The sequence below is a fragment of the Vombatus ursinus genome, unplaced genomic scaffold (assembly GCF_900497805.2).
Source record: "Vombatus ursinus unplaced genomic scaffold, bare-nosed wombat genome assembly UNPS02014832.1, whole genome shotgun sequence".
Classification (NCBI taxonomy): Eukaryota; Metazoa; Chordata; class Mammalia; order Diprotodontia; family Vombatidae; genus Vombatus; species Vombatus ursinus.
The window spans coordinates 9,289,783-9,309,961 of NW_020954610.1; the positions used below are offsets into that span (position 1 = coordinate 9,289,783).

The 20,179-nt window shown below is 36.8% G+C and overlaps 1 protein-coding gene across 1 annotated transcript in view; it reads left to right on the top strand.

Moving 5' to 3' along the window:
• Positions 1-20,179, top strand: part of LOC114025904 (guanine nucleotide-binding protein G(q) subunit alpha) — a 272,993-nt gene that overhangs the window by 167,611 nt on the left and 85,203 nt on the right. The window contains exon 4 of the mRNA XM_027839425.1: positions 3,682-3,811. Coding sequence (XP_027695226.1) covers positions 3,682-3,811 — 130 coding nt within the window. The remainder of the gene's footprint in view (positions 1-3,681; positions 3,812-20,179) is intronic.

A 20,179-nucleotide genomic window follows, 5' to 3' on the forward strand; every position in this document is an offset into this window, starting at 1 on the left:
TTAGATGGGACAAAGACTCTACTCCAGTTCAGATGCGAACACCTAAGAGCTGTTTTTTTCTTTGTTTGTTTTTCCCCCAGTTTGGGATCAGCGAGGAGTCAGTGTTTTAACATTTACACTAGTCTACATAGTCCTAAAAAATTCTATTTTGATGACTACCCCCCCAATCATTATTCTCTTTATCTTTATTGTCTATCCTCTTATGTCCTCTTCTTTACTATCTTCAGAATAACATTTATAGAGTTCTTTACAGATTTCAAAGCCCTTTCCTTCCAATGATCTTTTGAGATAAGTAGTGCAATTACTATTAAAATTATTAAATGAGGAAACTGAGGTCCAGGGAGCTGGTGACCTTCCTAAATCATGTGGATACTAAGTGATAGAAATTGGCACTTAAACATAGGTCTGTTTCTAAGTCCAGTTATCTTTCTTCTTGTACCCTGCTCCTAAAGTCAGAGTTTACGGAAGCATTCTTTAGATCTTTTATTTATATACAGTTCTATAAACCAAAAGTCATTATACTAAGATGAATTCTTTAAAAGTCTTACTTTCTAACTTCTACATTTAACTTATTTTAGTGGAAGAATTTTAAGAATTTTATTCTTTTGATTATGCATTCACATCCACATTTGAATCCGGCATCATTCATCATAACGAAAACACACACCTAGCCTATGCCATATTTGTGAGGGCCTTTTCCTTATGTCCAAATAGTCAAATCACTGAATCATTCCACAGAGTTTTCTGCTTCCTGGCTGGCTATTTATGGTAATGTGGGATCCCCACAGTTTAGAATTGTGGCTCATTTGTTGACTGCAATCCTAGCTACATGACTTCCTAGCATATTTGTTTTCATGATGGTCTGCCTTCGATCATCTACTATCCATGACTTTCCATCATTTGTACATCATTCTTTCCATTAAATACTGGGTATATACATACTGCTGCTATTCACATTTTGTGTTAGATCAGTATTCCAGTATGTTAACCATCATCACAGGCATCCCTGTACAGTTTAATATTTTTGCTCTGATTGTTATGGTGATACCCAATCAATCAATATTTTCTAATGTGGCATTGGGCCACTTTGCATTCTCTGGTTCATTTTGTTCATATTATTATCTTGCTGAATTTAGTGACTAAGGTGCATATATTTCACTACTTTCTTGATCTTTAAGACTATCAGTTTAGATACCCCATAAAGCCCCTACAGATTTTCTTGGAATTCTAAGAGATCACTTACTTGCTAATAAAGGGAGGAAGGAGAGAGAGAGAAAGACAAAGAGAAAGGGAAGGAGACAGAGAGAGAGAGAGAGAGAGAGAGAGAGAGAGACCTGAGATGTTTACCATCAATTATTACTTCATTTCCTAGTCAAAGCAATGGAGTCCTGTCTCTAAGGTAGCCATAAATAATGTTAGGAAAAGTATATCTTCTTGTTGCACCCCTTTGTAGATCTTGATTTGACCCAGTTCTATATAAAGCTTTCTTGCTTTCAGTTGTTATCTGGTATTTATTTTCTCAACAAAGTCAACATTCTGTGGATTTACTCTGCTCTCACATGGTACATTTCAATCCTACCATTTCCCCTAACAGAAGTTAATTTCCTCTTATAATGCACACAGACAAAATATTCAGAGACTTTTTGGTCTGTACCTTTTTACTGAAATTACCAAATAGTATGTATACAATCCATGATTTAAAAAAAAGCTGGCTAAAAAACCTTCATGTGTGTAACAGGTATTTTTCTCTAAATCCTTCTTATTATGTGGAATGCTATAATCCTTTGCTTAGTGTTTGTTTGCTTAGCTCAGGGGAATTTAATGCATTTGACAATATTATTTCTGTTTAACCTTCATTCATGATATAGCGTATTAGGTTAACTAATACGGCTGTCCAAAGAGCTTTAGTATTGGTCCCATATCAGGACCCTATTGCTCAACCTCCTGGGTTGTTGAATGGCCAGACAGTGGAAAAGCTGCTACAACAGGAGTCACTTTCCCCCTTTGTCATTTCCTCTCTTCCAGCCTAGGCTATCTTAGAAGAGGTGAGAAAACATAGATGCATCAAAAGAAATCCATCACACTATTGTAATGGTAAATCAGACTGAATGGTAGCAGGACCAGTAACAACATCTTCCAAGTTAAAAGCCAATAACTATTTCATTAATTAGTTGGCGTCCTTATAAAACAGATCAAAATTTTAATGCCTTTATTATAGGAGAGGAAGCTAAAGTTCAATGTTTATCTCCAGGATGTTTAACATGTGGTAAACCCAGGCCTAAAACTTAGAAATTTCTGACATTTCACTTCTGAGTTCTCATTGGAAGAATCCATATGGCAAACTTGACAGTAAATGTGAACATATTAAAAATTTAAATTGATTTTATTTTTTGTTCCAAATTCTCTCTCACTCCTCCCCTACCCATTGAAACAGCAAAGAAAAAAAAATTACAAACATGTATAATCATGCAAAACAAATTTAATGTGGACATTTTTCAAAAAAAAAAATCATTTGCAAGGAAATTTAAATTTGTTTCCAAGTTTATGTACTTTATTCCTTATGGAAGATATAGAAATGTACCATATACTTTTGTTCAACAATCTTTTCAGGCTAGAAAAAAAGACAGGATGTTGTATTGTATCATACACAAAGATACAACTATCTTTTGAATATTTGTGTTCAGAAGGTGTTTATGACACACAAGGTATTTCCTATTGTGCGTATGGCCAAAGACAGAATACTAAAGTTTTGCTCTTATTTCATGTCAGGGTCATGTACTTTATTGTTTTTACTTTAAGAGTACTGTAGCCACTTAAATGCATAATCATTGATGTGTATGAGTTTTATTGAACTCAAAAAAACAGGGAAACAATTCTCCCCTTTTTATCACATATAAATTATTATTAAATAATATAGTTAATTCTGTTTTCTGGCATTCAGTTGACTAGAAATCACTATTATTAACCAGACCCTTTTACTTTGAAAGTGTGGTAATTATCGATGTTCATAAAGGTATCCTTGAGGCCACCCTAAAGACAAATGCCTTTGTATCATTAAAGAAATATTAAATTATCTTCGCTATGGTTTTAAAACTAGGTATATTTTATTTTCTTGGATTCTGTCTTTTAAAACTGGTTATCTATGTAGTGATCAACCATCATTCCAGAGGTCCAATTTTGAAAAATGCCACCCACATCCTAACAGAGAGGCAATGGGCTAATATGTAAATAAGACACACATTTTTGGATATAGCTACTATGGGAATTTGTTTTGATTTACTATACTTATTTTCTACATAGATTTTGTTTTTCCTTCTTCTTTTCCAGTGGAGGATTCTTGGAGGGAGGAAAAATGCTTGACAACTGAAAAGAAATTAATTAAAAAATAAAAAGAATGATAATAAAACTAGCAATCTATGTATGATATATGTCATAGTTTTCTATTAGCTAGAATATTTGATTACTCAAAATGTTCTTCTCTCCCACCTTGCCATACAAGCTGGCATTCATTCAGTGACTTTTTGTTGAATTTAATATCACTTTCTGAAAAACAAATTGTTTCTTTTTTTAAATTACACCCCACCATTTGTGTTAGTGAACAAAATTCCCTAAATAAATGTGTATTGATTTTTCTTAAGTTTTCCTTACCTGAGATTGATCTGTATATTTTCAACCTTACAGAATGGTGGATGTTGGGGGCCAGAGATCAGAAAGAAGAAAATGGATACACTGCTTTGAAAATGTCACCTCTATTATGTTCCTAGTAGCCCTTAGTGAATACGATCAAGTTCTTGTGGAGTCAGACAATGAGGTAAGTGCACACTGGGAAACGCAATTGATTGTATTCTTAGTATGTGGTAGAAGTGATGGTGGTGGTGTGTATGTCTTTGTGGGTGTGAGAAAAAGAGAGGAAGAGAGAGAGGACAGAAGAGACAGAAACTTTCTCCTGATGTCTTGATAGATGACTTTGGGACCTAGTTAATATACAGCAAAAAGTCCAGTATTAATCCAGTTTAGATGCCTGTGTATACTAAGACTTTTGAGATACCGTATTCTGTGTGTGTGTATATATATATGTTTGTATACACAAATATGTATGTATATGTGCACATATATAGTGTATTTATACATGCATATGTGCACGTATATAGTGTGTTTATACATGTATATATGTGTAATTTGACCACATAACATATGCATTTATATGTCCTAAATCAATAGTCCATTTTACCAGGATGTATGAGCAGATGTGTTTCCAATTTTAACTTTAACCCCTTACAATCACTTTACTTCAATAAACACTGAGTACCTACTATGTGCCAGGCACATTGACAGATGACATTGGCAGCCATGTGGAGGTCAGTATGATAACCTTAAGATAATTTTGCATGCATCCCCCTTGAAAAGTAGATTTGGGGAGCTTATGGCATGGTTATTAACAGTCAGATGTAATTGTTTATTTGTTTTTTTGTTTTTGTTGTTGTTGTTGTTTTTTTTAACAATTTGCTAGTGATGGACAGGTAGTCCTTGAAGAGTCCTTGAAGCTTGATTTCCTTGAAGCAGGAATTCTCTAGAACATCACATCATTAAATTTGTGCTAAATTTTAAGGAATTTGTTCTCATGTCTTGAATCTGTGAGCAAAAAGATGAAAACAAGTGATACACTATTGTGAAGAGTTATTCCTCAACTCTAGTTTAAATTGTATTGTAACTGTTTTCTCTGTACATGAGAAGATGTTAGTTAAAAGTGTTTTACATGGACTGTGTGACCAGGCGTAAGTCACTTAATCACTTAAGTCTGAGCCTTTGGTTGGTGGCAGTTACTCATGGTGAATATGGGACCTATTTTTGTCATGTTACCTTAGCTGAATAAATCTTCATAACTCAGGGTCTAGCAGAGTGTGTGTGTGTGCATGCAACATGGACTAAATTTTGAAGTTTCCTCTTTTGTGAACATGATTTAGGCACAATTCCCTTTACTAATGCTTTGCAAGCTAATCAGGATTTCCAGGGTGAACTTATGTTCAGGATGTTGAAAGATAATGTCTGGTGGAATAGTTAGTTCTGATCCAAAAGGGATTCTTGTTGAAAAGAAGAGGAAGCTCTTTGCCCTAAAGAGTTAGAATCCATTAGGAAAACTTAGTCTGCTGTTTGCAAAAGATCATATGTCTCTAATATAGACATTGAGTTACCTTTTTTAAAGGTTAGACTATGCGCAAAAATTAGTTCTGGATCTTTTAAGGCTGACTGCGATGAAGCCTGGTATATTTTCTGTGTTTACTCTTAAGGAAATACATGTTCACAAGTCATGCAAAAGCTGCTGGACTCTCAGGTCATTTTATTTTTCTGTTTCTTTTTTTTTTTAACTGAAATTAAAATCCTGTCTACAATATACATGTAATTCAACATAACTTTGCCTTCTTTGTATATCCTTGTTAAAGGTTGCATAAATCCCTTATATAGGTCTAAATCCTGAACATATTTAAAGTAAGATGTAAGGTATTGACTGTATGTTTAATGTATGATATCCATTGCCTGAATTTCCTCTGCCTTTGGATTTCAAAAATTTTTCTATGGTTCTTGTGATAAATATCTGGTCTTTCAGATCAAGGAAATGCTTCTTTCTAAGAATGTGGTTTGTTCAGTTGTCCAACTGCCAGCTCTTGGGATAATTCTTCTCCTTCCCACTAATAGATTGTTCCCTAGCAATAAAGAAAAGCAGCTAGACAAAGCCAGCTGTGCATCTGATAACTTGTACTGTAGGCCACCACCTCTTTTCCAAAAAGAAGGAAATGTGCTTGCTTATCAGTCCTCTGGAACCAAGGAAGATTAGTCATTCTATTTGATCTGAATTCTGCTGCTTTTTAGTATTGTTTTTCTTTATAATATTATGGTTAGTATACGTGTTTTTTCCTTGATTCTGTTTTCTTTGGTCTCATAGTTTCAGTAAATCTTCCCATGCTCCTATGACTTCTTTATTCATCCTTTCTTATATACCACAGTAATATTACATTGTATTAATATAATACATAATTTATTTAGCTATTCATTTCTCACTTGGTAAGTACCTACTTTGTTTCCAGATTTCCAGAAATGCTGCTCTAAATATTTTGGCACATAATTGAGGGGGGAGATATTTTAAAAAAAGAAAAGAAAAGTTCAATACCAAAAAAACCCCAAAATATTTTGATACATATGGGACTTATTTTTCTATCTTTCACCTCGTTTGGGGCATATGCCCTACTAGAAGGATTGCTGGATCAAATGGTCTAAAACATTTAGTAACTTTTTTAAAAGTGTATCATTCTAAATTTATTTTCCAGGACATTTGAACCAATTTGACAGCACCACCAACAGCATCTTAATGAGTTCTTCCAACTTTGACTATTTCTATCTTTTGTCATCTTTGCCAATTTTCCGGGTTTAAGGTTAAATCTCAAGGTTGTTTTAATTTGCAGTTTTTTGTTATCCAACTTCCATATGCCTAGTACCCTACAGCTTAATTTAAAACAAATGAAGTGCCCATACCCAAAGTCAAAAAGCAAAGAGGAAGAATAAAAGAACCTGAATAACTACTGTAGAGTTTTAAATCAGACAGTTTCTCATATCTGTTTTTTAAGTTTGCATGTTTTATTTGTGTCTTGTATCTCTTCACTGTTTACACATTTTATACTTGTGGAAAGAGGTTTGACAAGATTTGGCAATGGATTAGATGCAAGAGCTGCTGGATTCTCAGTTCATTTTAATTTTCTGTTTCATTTTTTTTTAACTGAAATTAACATCCCATCTACAATATACATGAAATTTAGCATAACTTTGACTTCTACATATAGCCTCAATAAAGGTTACATAAATCCTTTAGACTAAATCCTGAACATATTTGAAGGATGAAAGATGAGAAGGATTCTTGGATGACTCTGAGGTTATGAATCTGAGGTTAAGATCAAATGAAATAATAATTTGTAAAGTGCTTAGTACAGTACCTGGTGCATAGTAGATGTTTATTACATCCATCCATCCTGCAAACTTGTCTCGGAAGATGGTGGTGTCTTTCACAGAAATAAGGAAGTTTAGAAGAACACTGGGTTTTATGATATTTTCATTCTGAACATGAGTTTGATATGCCTGAAGGACATCCAGGAGATAATCCATGGGTAGTTGACAGTATATCAGTGGAATTCAAGAGAGAGGTTATGACCAGTTATATAAATTTAGGCATCATCTGTGCAACAATTATACTTGAACCTGTGAAAACTGATGATATTTAAGAAATTGTATGTGAAGAGAGGAAGAAGAGAGCTTGAAACAGAGCTCTGGTGGTAGGGGATGGATGATGGCCTAACAAAAGAGCCTAAAGAAGGAGGGATTGGACAAGCAACAGAAGCTGGAGAAATCACTATCGAGGAAACCAAGGGAGGAGAGGGAAATGCTGCTTATTGTTCTGACCATATCTTCATGCTCATTCCTATTGGTAATGCGAGAACATTATCATAAACCTGTTTCCATCTGGACATTTGTTCTGAATTATCCTTATTTGTAAAGGTCTACCTCTCACCATCCCCCCTAAATCATTTGAGGATGCTCATAACTAAAGAGTTTTGTTTTTCCTAAGGCTTAAAAATATGTTCTGTGCATGGTAGGATAAAAATGAAAAGAAATTTCTGAGACATTATCCTTGGGTTTGAAATCTTGTGTTCATCATTTTCATCTAAACAGATTTCTTTCTTTATTCCTCACCTTGTATATACTTACAAAAATGGCCCGAGAACAGATTTTGATGCATCCATTCTTTTCCTAGGAAGATGGAAAGTGTGAACAACTGAGAGCTGAAAGGGTAGAGGAACGGAGGCTTTGGGTTGGGTCTCTGTTTTTGATTTAAAAAAAAAGGTAATTCTCTGAGTACCTGGTGCCTTATACTTTAACTCTTGTATTGATGTGCTTTTGTCTGTTCTAACTCAACTACACTAGTGGATTTTTCAGGAACTTTTTGATATAAATTTCTGCCTTTGCTCCATTCTAAAAAACTCCTCATTTGATCCATGTATCCTATCATCTGTCTCATTTCTCTCCCCTCTTTTGTGGCCTAACTCCTTGAAAAGGCCATCTGTATAATTGGTGCATCCCCTTCCTTTCCTCTCACTCTTAACTTTCTTCAGTATAGTTTCTGACCTCATCATTCAACCAAAACTGCTCTCTCCAAAGTGACTCGTAATCTCTTAATTGTCAAATCTAAAGGCCTTTTCTCAGTCCTCATCCCTCTTGACTTCTCGGTAGCCTTAGACATGATTGATCACCCTCTCCTCCATGATTAAGTTTTTATAGCACTACCCCTGGTTTTCTCCCTACCTATCTGACTCTTCTTTCTCAGTGTTTCTCATCAGCTTCCATAGATTCAATTATAGTCTCTAATGATTCTTAAATTTACTTATCCAACCCTAATTTCCCTGCTGACTTCCAGTACCACATCTCCACCTGCCTATTGGACGTCTTAAGCTCTATGCCCTTTATATATCTTACATTTAACATGTGCAAAATTCAACTCAGTATCTTTCCTAACAAACTCTTCCCTACGTCGTTACTGTTGAGGGTACCAACTTCTGCCCAGTCACTCTGGCTTGCAATCCCAAGGGTTGTCCTTGACACTTCCCATGTCCAAGTTGTTACCGATTCTCATCAATTCATCAGATCACTCACCTACGCCCCCCGTTTCTTCTGACACTGACCTTTCCCTGGTAGGGGCCTTTGCCACCTTACTTGATGACTCTGCCTCATTAAACTAAATCCAATTCATGCACAAGTCAGGATATCACCTCAAAATGTTATTGTTCTTCTTCAGATGAAGGACAAACAACAACTACTGCAGTGGCCCTTTAGTTAGTCTCCCTGGCATGGGTCTCTCTCCATTCCGGTCCATCTTCTACTCACTTGTCAACCTGATCTTTCCAAAGCCTAGATTTGACCATGTCACCTCCCTACTCTATAAACTGCAGTGGCTCCTTCTCACTTCCAGAATCAAATATAAACTCCTCTGGTTGGCATTCAAAGCCCCGCACACCTTGTCCTCCTTCTCTTTTCCAGTCTTTTGATACCTTCTACCCCCCCCCCCCCCAAGTATCTTCTCATCCAATGACACTAGTCCCCTTGGTGTTTCTTGAACAAGATACTTCCTCTCTCAACTCTGGGAATTTTCACCGGATGTCCCTCATCCATGGAGTATTCTCTCCACATTTCCACCTCCTGACTTCCCTGGTTTCCTTCAAGTCCCAGATAAAATCCCACCTTCTATAAGAAGACTTTTTTGAACCCCCTTAATTATAGTACTTTCCTTCAGTTGATTATGTCCAATTAATCCTGTATGTGGTTTGTTTGTATGTAAAAGCAGTTGTTTTCATGATCTCTCACCAGTTTGACTAGGGGCTTTTTAAGAGCAAGTACTATTTTAGTCTTTCTTTATATCCCCAGAACTTAACATAGTGATAGTAGGCACTTAATAAATGTTTATGAACTGTCTGACTTCCTAATAGTGCACTGAAATGATGGGTGTATAGCACCAGCCCCCTCCTATTGGAGGTACGCTGACCTGGAAACTTTTTGCACTTTCTTTCATGGTGACTCCAAGGACAGTCACTTGGAGGGAGTCAGCTCTTGTACCAGAAGTAAACTCACAGGCCCATCTACTTCAGCGTGCTTGTAGCAATCAGCCATTCATATAAATATAGCTCAGTTTATCGGTGTGTTTTTGATCAAGTAAATTCAGTTCATTCAAATATCTGAACTCTGAAGGAAGCAAAACATTTCCAGGATGATTGTTCTTTGTTATTACTATATGGGTTCACTGGCCAGCCTGGTTACTTCTGATTGAATTTATATAACATTTTATTTTATTTTATTTTATTTTATTTTATTTTATTTTATTTTAGGCAATTGGGGTTAAGTGACTTGCCCAGGGTCACACAGCTAGTAAGTGTCAAGTGTTTGGTCTGAGGCCAGATTTGAACTCAGGTCCTCCTGACTTCAGGGGTGGTACTCTATCCACTGCGCCACCTAGCTGCCCTATATAACATTTTAAAGGATCTCAAAGCACTTTGGGCAAGATTTAGACAGTAATCTTACCTATGTGTTTTTTAATAATGGGAGTCTCTACAAATTACACTAGATAAATATTTATGAATTTTGGTGGCAAGATTATGGTTTTTTAAGGACTTTAATGAACTTTTTAAAGACTCCTAGAGTCTTAATGGAGGAAGGGAGCAGATAGTGACTCATAAGCTCCACACATCCTTTCCCTAAATTGTGCAGCTAACAAGAAAAGGAAGAAGAAAACAATAGCGAAATGTCACTTTTATATAAAGCATTGTAAAGCTTACAAGCCACAATCCTGTAGAATAAATAGTATAATTACTATTGCTTCCATTTTCCAGATGAGTAAACTGAGGCCCAGAGATAGGTTAAAGGGATTGCCAAGACTTAAATAGCAAATAAGTGTCAGAGCTGTGACTCAAAAATCCAGACTGCTACTAGAAAAGAGACTACTACCTCACTTTCTTTTATTGTTTTCTTCTCTTTTCAAGTACTTTGACATACCCTGTATGTCAGGAAGTACACATTTTATGATATATTTTATAGACCAGGAAATTGAGGCCCAAAGAGGTTCAGTGACTTATCCAAATCACATCCCTAGGTAATGATAGAACTAGTACTAGAACTTACCTCTCTCTTCTGGCATTCTATCCTTTAGCCCTCACTGCTTAATAAAACATAGGTGGTTTCTCCTATCTGCTTCTGCATTCAATCTATCACAATGTTGTTTTTATTGACGTAGATGAAGAAAATCTGGCCTCATACAAGATATGTAGTTGGAAAAGAGAAGAGCATTTTAATAGGCAAATAATTTCTTAGTGTCTTTGTAAAAATGGTTTTAACATTGAATTTTCATGAACAATGCTCTACTTTTTTAAAGTTAGACTTTTCCCGCTTCTTTATTCATTCCTTTGTTGCATATCTCCTTTCCTTCTATTTTCTTTTGCATTCATTTGCCATCTTTTTTGTATTCTTTTCTTAAAACTCTTTATTCTGTTTCTCTATTCATTCTAGACTTTAAAATTCTTAATTATTCAGCACATCACAATGGAGCATTTAGAATCATCAAGAATCAGCTTTTGAATTAGAAAGATTTGTATTTGAGTCTTGCCTCTCACATGCTACCAGTAGGACCCTGGGCAGATCACTTACCTCTCAATGCACCAGGTAACTTTCCAACAATCCAGCAAGTTTCCTCTTTAACAATTCCTGTACTCATGAAATACCAGACCCAATCCTAAAGGAAAAAAAAAAATCACTTGGGGACAAGATGAATTGTAACCAGTTATTTAGAGTAAACTTTCCTTATAGAAAGAAAATATTCATTGTTATTTTGGTAGCTTTTGGTTCAATGGATTCTCTTCACTCTCTGCAGCAAGGCATGGTTTGAACTAAACCACTGGCTCTTCTTATCTGTGCTTTTGTCCCTGCTATCTCAGTTCAGTCTTCTCCCCTTCTATGATGGAGAACCCTACTCTAAAGTCTCTTGAGTTTATCTAGGCCTTAAGAGAACCAAAAATTTGAGCCAAACCCAAGATCTACCAACCAGTCAAATATGCCTGCCTTCTCAAAGTCAAATAAATCAATAAATCTGCCCTCAATTCCCTTATGTCTCTTTGGGAGAAAGGGGGAGGTTGGTTTGCCTATAGCATGAGAGTTTACTAATGTCATACGCCTTTTTAAAGAGGTTTATGATTGTGAGGCAGTGTAACCTAGTAAAAAGAACACTAGACATAGAATCAGGAAGAACTGAGTTCAATAGCTGCTTTAGATACTATCTCCATGATACTGAACAAGTAAGTCTCTGTGCCTTAGTTTCCTGATCTGTGAAATGAAGGGGTTGTACTCAATGATCTCTATGATCTGATGATATTTTTATGTTCTGTTGAGTGTGGACTTAGTCTACATAAAATCAGGTGCCTTTCTATCTATCTGTCTATCTATATCTACATATTTTAAATGCATCATCAGAAGTATTCCGTTCTATTACTGCAGGTGCTTGCTGATTTCCTACCATTTTATGGAGTTTTTCAAGACTTGGAAGGGCGAGGATGTCCATTGATCAATAACGAATCCCCAAAAAAATCTACTTTGTTTTCTGAAGAAAACTTAGCACAACCTCTCTATTAATTAATATGCTTTACAGTAGAGGAAGGTTTTGTGTTTAGTATCTCTCCATAGTCATTAGTCACATATGCATAGGTGTGGAGCTTCATGGTATCAAGGCTTTTTAGTTTGCATTTCTAAGCCCTTTATCCTCACTCATCTCCTTTGTTAAGCTCTACTGATGAGTGTCTGTAGCTTTTTCTGATTGTCTTTCATTTTTTTAAAGGAAGGTTATGGTTCTCAAACATTCCCTGGGCCATACTTGCTCACAGAACACAAATGATTGCTAGTTGGCTTTACTAATGAGTAAGTGTCTTGCATACAGGATGTGTTCCCAAGTTAACTTAGTAGCACACATAGACCAGTGATGTTCCTTGGTGAAACCCTGTTCGCCTTGCAAATTAAGACAAAAAAACTGACTAGGACTCTGACCAAAATCTTTGACACTAGCACACAAATTTTCATAAGAGAAAAAATGAAGGGGACAATATCAAATAGCTGCATGTTTGATGACACCTTCTTAATCTAGAAATCCTATAAGGATACTAAGTCATAGTTTCATAGATCTAAAATTAGAAGGTATTTCACATATCATTCAATCCCCTCATTTTACAGATGAGGAAACCATAAGGCTGGGGGAGTTTAGTTAAGTGGTTTATACAGAGTCATCCAGGAGAGCCAGTTGATAGGAGACTCAAAATTTGAACCCAGGTTATCAGACTCTAAATCTAGATTTTTCTGGAAACACTGACAATGAGTTTAATTTTTTGATACCTCATCAAGAAATTTGGTTTGCAAAAACAAATAGAGAGATTTACATTTCTTTCTCTGTGTCTCTCTCTGTCTCTGTCTCTCTGTCTCTCTGTCTCTCTGTCTCTCTGTCTCTCTCTCTCTCTCTCTCTGCTTTTAGAAGAGTGGTCCACCATTGACAGAATCAGGTATCCTCCAGAGGATACGTTTTATAGAGCATGACTTGTCACATCATGGTAATTCAGCCACATGCCACAAGCTAATGAGTAGGTGACTTTAGGCAGGTCAATTTATTTTTTGAGCACCAGTTTCCTTATCTACAAAATAAGGATGTTATATTGAATTATCCTTAAATTGGTTCCAGATTTAATTTAATGTTTTCCTCCTCCTAACTCTTCTTTCTCCTTCCCCTTCAGTAATTAAGTCAATCTGTGATCTCATTCAGATGGATTCTTCTTCCAAATGTACAGATTGAGTCCCATACAATCTTTTCATCATTGGCTAGTCCTATTCATGTCCTCCCAAAAAAGCCTCCATAGAGGATATATCTACTGCACTGGAGATCAAAGGACCATAGTTTTTTGAGCTGGAAAAGACTCTGGAGGATACCGTGGCAAGCCCCATGATTTTGAGAGGAAGAAACTGAGACCCAAATAAGTCACACAGGTAGGGAGTGGTGGAACCTAGATTTGAACTCAGACCTTTTACCCAGAGATCTTTCTACATTCTGTAGGTCTTTTAATATATTGTGGGTACCAGTGTAATACTCACCAGTAGTCACTCAGTTTACTCATAATCAGAGTCCTCATCTATGCCTCATAATGATGTGGAAGACACACTGGGTTCTTCAAGGCTCTTTCAGTGGATTATGACCTCTAGTGGGATCTTTGAATCTTCAGTTATGGTATTGGGAACAGACTGCTGCCTGAGGACAAGCAGAGTTAAATAGGAAGAGGTTCACTATCAGCAAGTTGGCCCCAAGAGATGCATTCTTTGGTCATAAGAATCCATGAAACACTTTGTTTTCTAACAAAAATAAATCATAGAAGTGGGCATGAACAGATGCCAGCTACTGGCAGAACACAGTCTGCATGTAAAACCCACAGGAGAGGATACAGGAATGGTGTGGGGAAGTGGCCTCTTTTTTTCCAGGCTTCCAAGGTACAGGCAGTCAATGGAAAGGGGGAGAATGAAGAACAATATCTTTGCAAATCTTTACAGGCCCTTTAAAATTACAACCCATCTGTCAGCAAAGAACCACCCCCTCAAAGGAGTTGGAACACTGGGGATAGATACACTAAGTACAGTTCTTCCTCCAGTACTGTTCTGTGAACTCCATTACCCAATGTGGCACCATGTGCCAACCTTTACCGAAGAGAGGTACTTTAAGAGCTAATGTCCATAGTGTCCAACCGAGGGTATTGTCCTTAAATGACATCCCTCTTCTGTGAAAAGGGCCCAAATAAAATAGTCTGTAGCTCCAGGGTTCAAATGTGGGATCTGTGTACCTCTAGACATAACTAACTGATACAGAAGCATCAGGGTGAGAAGATAATCTTGAAAGGCCTAAGTGGATACAAAGAATGGGGAGACTGTCAGATATAGTGCAGGTGAAAAGGAATTACAGGGAGGGAAGCATAAGTCCAGAATTTTTAAACAAACAGAGGCAGGGTGGGGCACTTGAGGACAAATACCAAATCACAAAAAAAAAAAATGTGAGAACCACTGATTTGTAGCAGTTGTCACTGAAAGCACAAATTGTAAAATTTAGAGCTTATTGGAATTTGAAAAAGAAGCACAAGGTTATAAAAGAAACCTTTTAAAAAGCAGGTAATAACATGACACATTAGCAAGATTTTCTTGATGTTATCACTCCTATGTCATCCCTAACTCTTTCCATGAACCATATGATTTGGCATATCATTGAAATGATGGCATAAACAAATATTAAAATGCCTATTCAATGTAGAACTAATTATAGATTTTAAAAAATAGTGGGTCTGTCTTTCTCAAGTTGATTGGAAGTGTGGGGACAACTTATAGATCCTATCCTTTTGGATTCTATGGGAGCTTTACTTCTGACCTGACCTAGTTTGCCCCTCCTTAGGCAACCTGGTAGCTGACTCCCTGCTTTGGGGGGTTCATCATATTGATGCTGGACTTAGTTTGGATACCTGACCAGCTCAGCCCCACTGCAGCTCAGAACTCCTGAGCTAAAGAAATCCACCAGCCCTAGCCTGTCTGGTATCAGGAATTCCACATCCAGCCTAGTTATAGATTCTGGAAATTGGCATCCTTTCACTATGTTAGAATATAAGCTTCTGGAGACCAGGGTCTGTTTCAACTTTGTCCATGTATCGTCCTTGTTCAAATCCTTTCACAAACCTCTTTATGTTTTAGTTCCCATAGTTATAAAATGAGAATAATCTAGTACCAACCTCATAGGTTTTTTGCATGGCTCAAATTAAATAATGTTTTTAAAAAAAGGCTTTGAAAACTTGAAAGTGCTATGTAAATGTTAGGTATCTAATGGTGTTCAAACACTGTCAAGCTGGTCAGATACCAGCTGGATGACAACTATGGTCAGAACTGATCCCAACATTCCTGGAGTAGAATAGAGAGGGTGCTTCCTCTAGCTTACTGGGAAGCTTTGGACTTTGCCTCCTCACATCATATCAGCCTTCTGTCTCCTTCCAGCCTGACCTTTTCCATCTTTTCCTAACTGCAGATAGCTACAAAAGTTCTTTTCTCCATTTGGGAGCATGTGACATACAACACCTCAAAGTTCAGTGAGCCAACATGGTATAATGGAGAGGGCAGTGGAATTGGGAGTCATGAAGACATGAAAACAAATCCCAGCTCAGACACTTACAAGTTGTGTGACCTGGGCAAGTCATTTACCTGCTCTATGCCTCAGTGTCTCCATCAGTGGCCTCTGAGATTCCTTCCAGCTCTAAATCTGTGCTCTCCTACATGAATGTGGAGCTCACTTGTGGGCCATCATCTCTTCCAGGGCAATCTCCAAGCCGGATTATTGGGGCTTTTGAAAAAAATGATAAGAAGCATGGATACCATGAAAACCTTCAAAGGGGGACTGGAGGAAAGAGTGAGAAATGAAAACTGTTGGCCTAGAAGATAGAGCACAGAAGCTGATAAGTTCTAGTTAAGGTCCTGCTAAGGTCTTTTAAAATAATTGTTGATATCCCTTGTCCTTATATCACTTTAATTTCTAAATGTATCCCTCCCTACCTAGTAAGCTATTCCTCATAACAAAAAACAAAAAAGATGGGCAAAAATACTTCAGCAAAACTAACACATCAACTAATTTTGGTAGTATACACAATATTCCATGCCTATATTCCCTCACCTACACAAAGAAGGAAGGGGAAGATGCATTTTTTTCCCTTCTCTTTTCCAAAGCCAAGCTTGGTCATTATAAATTCGTATCATTTAGTTTTAGGATTTTTGGTCTTTCCATTTACATTATTGTAGCCATTGGGTGCATTGCTTTCCTGATTCTGCTTACTTCACTTTGATTCAGTTCTTATATCTTCCCTTGCTTTTCTGAATTCTTCAAATTTATGGTGTTGTAAGGCATAGTAATATTCCATTACCTTTTGGTACCACGATTTGGTTGGTCATTCTCACTATGACCTCATGAGTCCTTGCTATATATCTATTTTGTAAGTAACATAACTTTCCTATGGCTAGGTTACTTCAAATAAGAAATTGTAATGTCTTACTTCATATAATCACAGAATATTCAAAACATAGGGTCTTAGAGCTGGAAAGCCATCTTAGAAATAATTTCTTTCAGCCCCATCATTTTGTGGATGACAGACTGCGAATATGGTTTTAAGGGACTCATGGAACTTCAGAGTTGGAAGGAACCTCACCAAACATTTATTTCAAACCACAGCAGAAAAAAATCCCCACTACAGCATACTCAGTAGGTTGGATGACTTTAAAAAAAATTTAAAAATAAACAATAGTCCATGAATTATGAATGTAGCCTATTGTCAGCTAATAAAGACAACTAAGGAATGGGAGTAAAACTGTGAGTCCTCCAACAAAGCAACTTCTCAATTCCAGGCCCAGAACTGCAAAGTTTAAGTGCATGAACAATGTCCTTCTCTCAGCTGTCCAAAAATACTCGTGGATTAACATTTTGCCAGTGTAGCAAGATTCCAAATGTCACTACTATTTTAAATTAACATCTTAGACAAAAAAAAAATGAACGGTTCCTTAGGTGTTAACTCTCCATCCCCAATTACCAACTTACAGACTGCATGAAAAGTTTTTGAAAAACAATTTATATTACTAATAACACAAAATAAACATAATTACTCTATCTTCTATAGCTATATTGACTAAAATAAAATGTCGATAGGAGTAAATATAGAGGGCTTTAAATGCCAGGCTGAAGGAGGCTTTAGAAGTAGTGGGAGCCTCTGAAGATTTTTGAGCAAAGGAGTGTCATGGTCAGAACTGTGTCCTAGGAAGATTGTCTAAGAAGCTATACAGAGAGAGGGTGGGCAGAGGAAAGGGAGGGACTTACCTGAGATCTCCCAAATTCCCCTCCAAACAACTTTAACTTATACCTTAAAACAAATTCTGGAGCAGCAGAACCAACGAAGGACCGGGTGAAACAATTTTCCGGTCCAAGACAACTTAGAAGGTCGACGGGAAAGGTCTGTTTGAGAGTGGAGTGTAGTCCAGTGCAGGCTGCCCACTTCAAGTCAGCAGCAGGACGTACAATGGCAAGTAGCAGGATGTACCCAGGAAGCCAATAGTGCCCTAGCAAACCAGCAACAGGACACACCAGCAAGACAGCAGCAGACCTTGGGCACTTCAGTTCTTAGCACACAAATGGTGAGGAGATCAGACAACTAGTCAGAAGGAGATGACTGGGGACACTTTGCTTACACTGGGGATCCAGGTCAAAGGTCTGGGTAACAGTCTCAGGGTGAGGAAGTCACAGCCACAGGGAAGTAGGGACCCTGGTCACCATTCCAGGATGGAAAAGAGTACTTGAATTTGCTCACAGACTATAGCATGGGCCAGGAAAGCAGTGACCGCACCTCTTCTTAAATCATACCACGTTGGAGGAACTGAAAACTTACAGATTCCCTGAACTAACTATGAAAATAGCTGCATTTAAAAAAAAAAGAAACTTGGGACAGTGCCCCTTCCACCCTGTAAAGAGAGCCCAACTTTGACATAAAGTTAAAAGTCAAGAAATAGGCTGGAAAAATGAGCAAACAATGAAAACAAGAACCTGACCATAGAAAGTTATTGTGGTGACAGGGAAGAAACCATTAACTCAGAAGAGGACAACAGTGACAAAACATATACATGCAAATCCTTAAAAAAAAAATGAATTGGTATCAGGCTCAAAAAGATTTATTGGAAGAGCTTAAAAAGGATTTTAGAAATCGAATAAGAGGAAAAGGAAAAATTGGGAAAAGAAATGAGAATGATGCAAGAGAATTATGAAAAAAGAGTTAACAGCTTAGTAAAGAAAGCACAAAAAAATGGGGAAAAGATGTACAAAAAATTGCTGAAGAAAACAACTCCTTAAGAAATAAAGTTGACCAAATGGTGAAGGAAGTGTAATAGTTCACTGAGGAAAATAATTCCTTAAAAAGCATAATTGGCCAAATGAAAAAAGAGAGAGAGAGAGAGAGATCCAGAAACTTACTGAAGAAAATAAACCCTTAAAAATTAAAAAAGTGGAAGCTAATGATTCCATGAAGCTTCAAAAAACAGTAAAACAGAATCAAAAGATGAGAAAATGTGAAATGTCTCATTGGAAAAACAACTGACCTGGAAGATTGATCCAGGAGAAAGAATTTAAGAATATTGGACTACCTGATAACTATGATCAAAGCAAAGAGCCTAGGCATCATATTTTAAGAAATTGTCGAGGAAAACTGCCCTGATATCCTAAAACCAGAGGACAAAATAGAAATTGAAAGAATCCACTGATCACCTCCTGAAAGAGATCCCAAAATGAAAACTCCCAAGAATATTATAGTCAAATTCCAGACCTCCCAGGTCAAGGAGAAAATACTGCTTGCAATCAGAAAAAAACAATTCAAATATCATGGAGCCTCAGTCAGGATAACACAAGATTTAGCAACTTCTATATTAAAAGATCAGAGGACTTGGAATATGATGTTCCAGAGGGCAAAGGAGCTAGGATTGTAACAAAGAATGACCTACTCAGCAAAACTGAGTATAATCTTTCAATGGGGAAAAAATGGATATTTAATGAAATAGAGGACTTTCAAACATTCCTGATGAAAAGACTAGAGCTGAACAGAAAATTTGACATACAAATATAACACTCAAGAGAAGCTTAAAAAGATAAACAGGAAAGAGAAACCATAAGGGATTCAATAAAGTTAAACTGTTTACATTCCTATATGGGAAGATGATACTTGTAACTCCAAAGAATTTTCTCATTATTGGGGAAGTTAGAAGAAGTATATATAGACAGAGGGCCATGGGTGGGAGTTGAATATAATTAGATGATTATCTAAAAAAATAAAATTAAGGGGTGAGAAAGAGGAATTCACTGGTAGAACGGAAAAGGGAGAGATAGAATGGAGTAAATTATCTCACATAAAAGACACATGAAGGAGTTTTTACAGTGGAGGAGAAAATGGGAGAGGTGGAAGGGAGTGCTTCAACTTTATTGTCACTGGAATTGGCTCAAAGAACAAATAACGTATACATTCAGTTGGGTATAGAAATCTATCTTACCCTACAGAGAAGTAAAAGGGATAATAGAAAGGGAAGAAGCTGATAGAAGGGAGGTCAGATTGGGGGAGGCAGTGGTCAGAAGCAAAACATTTTTGAGGAGGGACAAGGTAAAGAGAGAGAGGGATAAACAGGGCAAAAATAGGATGGAGGGAAATACAGTTAGCAATTGTAACTGTGAATGTGAATGGGATGAACTCACCCATAAAATGGGAACAGATAGCAGAGTGGATTAAGAAACAGAATCCTACAATATGTTGTTTACAAGGAACAGCTGAAGCAGAGACACACACACAGAGTAAAAGTAAGGGCCTGGAGCAGAATCTATTAGGCTTCAACTGAAGTAAAAAAGAAAAAACAACAAAAAGCAGGGGTAACAATCATGATTTCAGACAAAACAAAAGCAAAAATTGAAATAATTAAAAAAGATAAGCAAAGAAACTACATATTGTTAAAGGTACCATAGAAAATGAAGTAA